This window comes from Canis lupus, chromosome 24 (genome assembly GCF_003254725.2).
Source record: "Canis lupus dingo isolate Sandy chromosome 24, ASM325472v2, whole genome shotgun sequence".
NCBI lineage: Eukaryota > Metazoa > Chordata > Mammalia > Carnivora > Canidae > Canis > Canis lupus.
The window spans coordinates 46,428,824-46,434,823 of record NC_064266.1 but is presented as its reverse complement, the minus strand read 5'-3'; the positions used below and the strand labels follow the sequence as shown (position 1 = coordinate 46,434,823).

The following is a 6,000-nucleotide window of genomic DNA, read 5'->3' as shown; positions in this document are numbered from 1 at the left end:
AGCAGGTGCCCCTTCCCGGGCCGGCGCGCCGGGGTCCGAAGGGTTAAGGCCCGCGGCCGCCCCTCCCCGGGGCGCGGGGCTCGGGCGCCCGGGCGGGCCGGGGCGGGGCCTGGCGTCCGCGGGCGGGGCGAGCCGAGCGGCCGCCGCACTCCCGCCGGGCTCCCGCGGCGCCGAGGTCCCGGGAGCGAAGATGGCGAGGCCGGGCGCGCGGCGGGGCGCGGGGGGCGCGGGGGGCGCGCGGGCCGGGGGCGCACGGGGCGGGGGCGCGCTGCTGCTGGCGGGCCTGGCGCTGCTGGGCGCGGCGCGGGCGCGGGCGGCGGCGGGCGGCGACCTCAGCCTGCACCCGCCCTACTTCAACCTGGCGGAGGGCGCCCGCATCTCCGCGTCGGCCACCTGCGGGGAGGAGGCCTCGGCGCGCGGCGCCCCGCGCCCCACCGAGGACCTCTACTGCAAGCTGGTGGGCGGCCCGGTGGCCGGCGGGGACCCCAACCAGACCATCCAGGTGAGCGCGGCCCGGGCGGGGGCGGGGGCGGGGGCGCGGGGCGGGGGCCTGGCCGGGCGCCCAGGTGCGGACCGGCCCGGGCCCGCGCTTCGGGACGCGGAGGGGACCCGGCTCGGCTCGGCCTGGCGGCTCCGCGAGGGAGGCGCGCGCCCCCCGGTGAAGGACCCCGGCGGGGGAGGGGGCGCCCGCTCCGCCTTGCCCGGGACGGGCCGGGACCTGCCGGGCGGAGGGCGCGGGGCGGGCGTTCCTCGAGTCTGGGGCCAGACCTGCAGGCTCTCCCGCCCCAGCAGAGGGTGAAGTGGCTCCTCCGCGTCTGGGGTGACGCACCCTCCAGGTGTGCGGGGTGGCGGCCAGCAGGGGTGTTTTTAACCGGGGTGGGAGCAGATGCAAACCCAGGCAGCAGCTCTGCCCCACAGGTGCGAGGGCGGGGGGGGGGGGGGGGGGGGTTCTGTGGGCCTCAGTCTCCCTGGGGAGATGGGGTTGCAACCCCTGCAGACCCCCCGGAAGGCGGGCCCACCCGGCCATGAGTCTGTAGGTGCGAGTGGGTTAGGTGGCATCACCTGGCAGGGACACCTGACCAACAGCAGGGCTGTGAAGACCCTCTGGACTTCGGTTGAGTGTGGGATCCCGTGAGGCCCCTTGGCTGGTGAGGCCTCCTAGGTTACCCTTGGAGGGGGGCAGGGTCGGCGCCAGGGGCTCCTTCACACCCATACTAGGCCCGTCGCCCCACCCCTGCCGAGCCTTAGGAAGAATGGGGGCCCCAAGGCAATTGTAACCTGAGTCATCACCCTCCTATTGAAGAGGCAGGGGAAGGGGAGGAGGGCACTTGGAGGCGGATTAGCCAGGGTGGGTGACTACCGGAGGAGCCTCAGCTGGAGGAGCCTCAGCTGGACCCCCTGCACTGCCTGCCCGCCGCTGCCCTGGGCCCCGCCACGTGGGGAGGAGCGGAGCCCAGCAGGGAGCTGGCGCCACAGAGCCGTGCCGCCCATGGGCTCACCTGTGTGCTCCATCTGAGCCCAGCGTAGCTGGACGTTCAAGCCCACATTTCAGATAGGGAAACTGAGGCTCAGAAAGCTGCACTGTGGACACCTGCTGCAACCCCCACAGCCAGGCCAGGAGCCGGCTGGGGCAAGTGGTGACAGCCTGACCCAGCTGCCACCAGAGGGTCTGGGTGGTGGGAAGGAGCTTGTGTGGGTGGGGGTGTCCAGAGCTGCCGCACGGGGGGCCGGCCGGGCCCTGGATGCCCGTCTTCCCAGCTCTCTGGGCCCTCTCTGAGCTCGCACCAGCGCCGCCGCCTGGATCCCTGCGGGCTTCCTTACTGTGTTTAGAGGAGCAGCCTGGGGCCCCGGGGCCAGAGCCCCTTTCCTGTGCTTCGCCCTACGGGTGCGGCTCCTCACCTGCAAAATGGGCACAGTGCGAGAGCCCGCATCACCTGAGGCCGTGAGCTTGGGCTGAGGAGCCCGGGAAGCCACGGGCTATGCAGCGACTGACCCAGTGACTGACGCTGACAAACATGGTGTCACAGGGGAGGGAGCACGGGGGAGGGTGCTCCTGAGTGAGCCCTGGAGCACCAGCACCCCTGCCCCCACAGCTCAGGGTTGGGCAGGAGAGGGGAGAGCCGGAAGCTTCCACTGTGGCCCTCATCCGGAGGCCGCCAGGTGTGCAAGGATGGGCACTAGCTGCTGGACACTAGCTGGACAGCCGCGTGGCCCCGGGGGACAGAGGACCTGCTCACTGTCTTGGCCTTTAAGGCGCTGCCGCCAGGCCCCAGCTGGAGCCGAGGGGCTGGGGCAGGAGGGGCCGGGGAGGTGACGCCCACGTCCTCTGTGTCCCAGGAGCTCAGTCTTGGGCTAGCACGGGCCTGGGGTCTCAGAGGATGTGGGGCCTGAGCAGAGGGGCTAGCAGCTCCCCGGGCCCCCGGAAGAAGGGGGCAGAGGCTAGCGGGGTGTCCCATGTGGGGCCTGCTGTTTGGGCGAAGTGGTCCTGTGGGCCCCGGAGCAGACAGAGGGCCCCGGGGACATTGCAGCGCCGTGACCTCAGGTGGGCACTGCAGGAATTCCGGGCTGGCCCTGCGCCCCGCAGGGGAAGTCGGGGGCTCAGCTACCGGCCTGGTGACTCACGGGGAGGGGACGTCCTTACCGTTGCTCCCTATTTCCTTACTCTGTTCCTGGCAGGACCCTCTGCGGCGGAGGGTGGAGGGAGCTTGGTTCCCCCAGCACTGTCCACTGTGATCTAGGTCAGGGTGACAGCCGGCCGGGAGGCCCATGTCACCAAGAGATGCCCACTGTCACCTTTCATGGGGACTAGAGTCACTTCTCCTTGAGTCTCTGGGTGGGCCCGAGCAGAAAGTTTCCTGGGCCCGTGCACCCAGCTTCCGCCTGGGCTTGCTTGGGGGGTCAGGGGTCTGACCACAGGCGGCGTTTTCTGGAAGGCCCACGTCCTGTAAGTCCTGTAAGGTCTGCTACCACCCTCGGCCCCCCAGGCCCCTGATGGCTCACACCCATGTTTGTGGTGCTTCCAGCAATCCCTTGGGCTCCTCCTCTGTTTATCCTGGGAGCCAGAGCCCGGCTTCCGGTCTGGGGGTCACGTTTGAGCTAGGCAGTGGAGCCTGCGCGGAGTATGCTCCTTTCCCGGCTCCACTCCCCAGGTGTGGCAGCTTCGGGGGGGGGCAAGGTAAAGGGGGGGCAGCCCCCCCCGAGCTCTAGGCCCCTGGGGGGGGGGCAGTAAATTGAGAATCACTAAGAACTGGAGAATTTCAGGTCTGTGATAGGATGAAGAAAGGAGGGTGATGCGTGGGGGTCGGCGGGTTAGCTGCCTGGGTGGTCTAGAGCTCTGGGCCCCCGCGCAGGAGGTGACATCTGAGCTGAGACAGGACAGCAGACGAGAGCCCAAAGCCCGCTGGCAGGAACAAGGTCTGAGACAGGGCGACCCAGAGCACCTAGCACAAGGGGTCCTGGGAGCCTGCTGCGTGGGCGGCTGGGTGCCCGGGGCCGGCGCATGTGGTCTCACCGGGCAGACCCGCCTTCGTGCAGTTGTGGGGTGTCCGTGGCCACCAGGCCTGGGAGTGGGGGAGCAAGGGATCTCCCACGCTCCCACCTCCAATTCCTAGGACGAGGTCTGGCCCCCTGGGAAGTCGGGAGGGGTGGGGCAGCCACATTTCCCAGACGCGGCCTCTGGGGCCTCCGTCAATGCCAAGTCCCAGAGGGCTGCCTTTGTGTGCAGAGGGATGGCAGGTCTGGTTTCCTCCGGGGTGGGGGTTGGGCCTCTGCTCGGCGGGCGGCCAGGGCCCAGCTCTGCCCACCCACCCCCCGCTGCCCCCCACGCCCCCGGGCTCCCAGCACCTGCTCCTCCCTGCTAGGGACAGGCCTCCAGCAGGTGGCTGGTCCGTGACAGAAGCAGCTGCCAGGCCCCGTGTGGGATCCGTTCATCTTGCTGTGGCCAAGGCAGGTGCCAGCGTTACCCCCACTCTTCGGATGGGGACACTGAGGCTCATCGAGCCGTGACTTGGCCTGGTCCCAGGGCTCGGAAGCGCCAGAGCCGGGAGGTCCAGGCCTCGCCTGGGCAGCCTCCACTCCGGGGCCTCTCCCCACAGGCTGCCGGAACGGCTTAATTCCGACTCTCTGGAGGCCCTAATCCAGGCTCTGGGTGGGAGCCTGCCACCAGGGTTGTGGGGGAGGGGGCCTGCCGTCCTAGCCACCTGCGCCCCTCCCTGCCTGGTGCTCCCTGCCTGGTGCTCCCACCCTGGTGCTCCTGGGCCTTCCGTGCAGGAGTGTGACGTCCCCCTGGAGCGGCCCTGTCCCTCGCGGTGCCACTGGCCTGTGTGGGGTGTGCTCCTCGCTTCTTCCCGGCCCCGGGCCCGCAGGGGTAACCCATCTGCCTGGAGCACACCCTCCACTTGCAGTGTAGGTCTCAGATGCCACCTCCTCCGAGAGGCCCGCAGGGATTTTCCCACTGAAAGAGGGTGCTCCCCTCCTTCCCTACTCCCCATTTCCCCCACGAGGCCTGTGGCCGTCTTTCCCACGAGCGGTATCCCCTGAGTCCAAAATGTAGTGGGCCCTCGACGCGTGCTTGCTGAGCAAACGGGGGAGCGGTGGGCGAGGGGGGGCGGTGGAGGCCCGTGTGGTGGTGGGAGGGTGACCCTGGACCATCCGACCCCCCCAGGGCCAGTACTGCGACATCTGCACAGCCGCGAACAGCAACAGGGCGCACCCCGTGAGCAATGCCATCGACGGCACGGAGCGCTGGTGGCAGAGCCCGCCACTGTCCCGGGGACTGGAGTACAACGAGGTCAACGTCACGCTGGACCTGGGCCAGGTAGGGTCCTCGCCCCTGCGGCCGGAGCTCCCCCTGCTGCGTGCAGGGGAGAGGAGGGCGGAGCGGCGCACCGGGTGGGGGTTAGGGAGAGGGGTGGCTGGTGGGTTGCGGAGGGGGTTAGGGAGAGGGGCGGCGGCTGCGGCGGGAGGCCGGGTGTTTACTTGGAGGAATTCCTTCGCGCAGAGCCTGGCGCTGCCTGGCGGCCGTGGGAGGGGCCCCAGGAACGAGGCGGCCTTGGAAGTGGACATTCCTGGAATACCTGCGCTGGGGGGGCACCTTGGGGTTAGGTGCGCCTGGGGAGGCCTGGGCTCTGTGTGCCCCTTGGCCCTTGACGCCCTGGGCAGGGGGAGGGGGCAGGCGGTTCTCAGTGACCGAGGAGCCGGCGTGTTGGATGTGGCCGAGGTCGGACTCCCTCAGGCTACGTCCTGCTCCCAGTGGCCTCCGTCCTGCTCCCAGTGGCCTCCGGGCCCCTCCAGGGACGGGCCAGCAGTCACGCTGCCGCCGGGCTGCGGTGGGGGCAGGTCGAGGAGGCCGAGCCGGGGAGTGGCCACCACCAGGCCTGCAGGACCCTCCCGTCCCGGTGACCTGCGGTGCCTCACTGAGTTTGAGTCAGGACCGGGTGCCGTGAACCCCCTCACTGGCCTGCTACTGCCACCAGCTGGGGACCCATGGGCAGGGAGCCCCCCGCCCCCCAGCTCCTTCCCCCTGCACTTTGGCTGCCTCTCCCTAGGGCACAACAGCCAATCCTGGGCCCAGGCCACCTGCCGGGATCTGAGCCCACTCCCCTCACCACCCACCTTCTCCCCACCAGGCCTGTGGCCCCAGGCTGGAGGGGCAGGGAGTCCCCAAATCTGCCCACGGGCCCGTCCTTCCAGCAACGTCCCCACCTCTCCTAACGCCATCAGGGCGACAGCGGGATGGAGGTTCAGCAACGGCAGACGCCCACCGGGTGGTTCACCTGGATGGAGGCAACCCCAACTGTGAAAGGACTTGGAGGGGAGACGGGTCCTTTCCAGCCGTGTTGGAGGGAGAGCGACTTACCCACACACCTCTCCCTCCCCCCCCTCCTCTCCCTCCCCCACCCCTCCTTCCTTTTTTCTGCCCACTGGAGTCTCTTTCCACCCCCATCCCTCCCTGCCTCCTCTCCAGGGGCCGCTTGGATGGGGCTGGGGGACGAGGGAGGA

At 69.9% G+C, this 6,000-nt stretch overlaps 1 protein-coding gene across 1 annotated transcript in view; it reads left to right on the top strand.

Annotated features, from left to right (window-relative positions):
* Nucleotides 1–259: 259 nt before the first annotated feature.
* The window catches only part of LAMA5 (laminin subunit alpha 5), a gene marked incomplete at its 5' end in the record, with an annotated part of 45,388 nt that continues 39,647 nt past the window's right edge, over nucleotides 260–6,000 (top strand). The window contains 2 exon segments of the mRNA XM_035705499.2: nucleotides 260–502; nucleotides 4,664–4,816. Of these exon segments, the coding sequence (XP_035561392.2) occupies nucleotides 260–502; nucleotides 4,664–4,816 (396 nt within the window).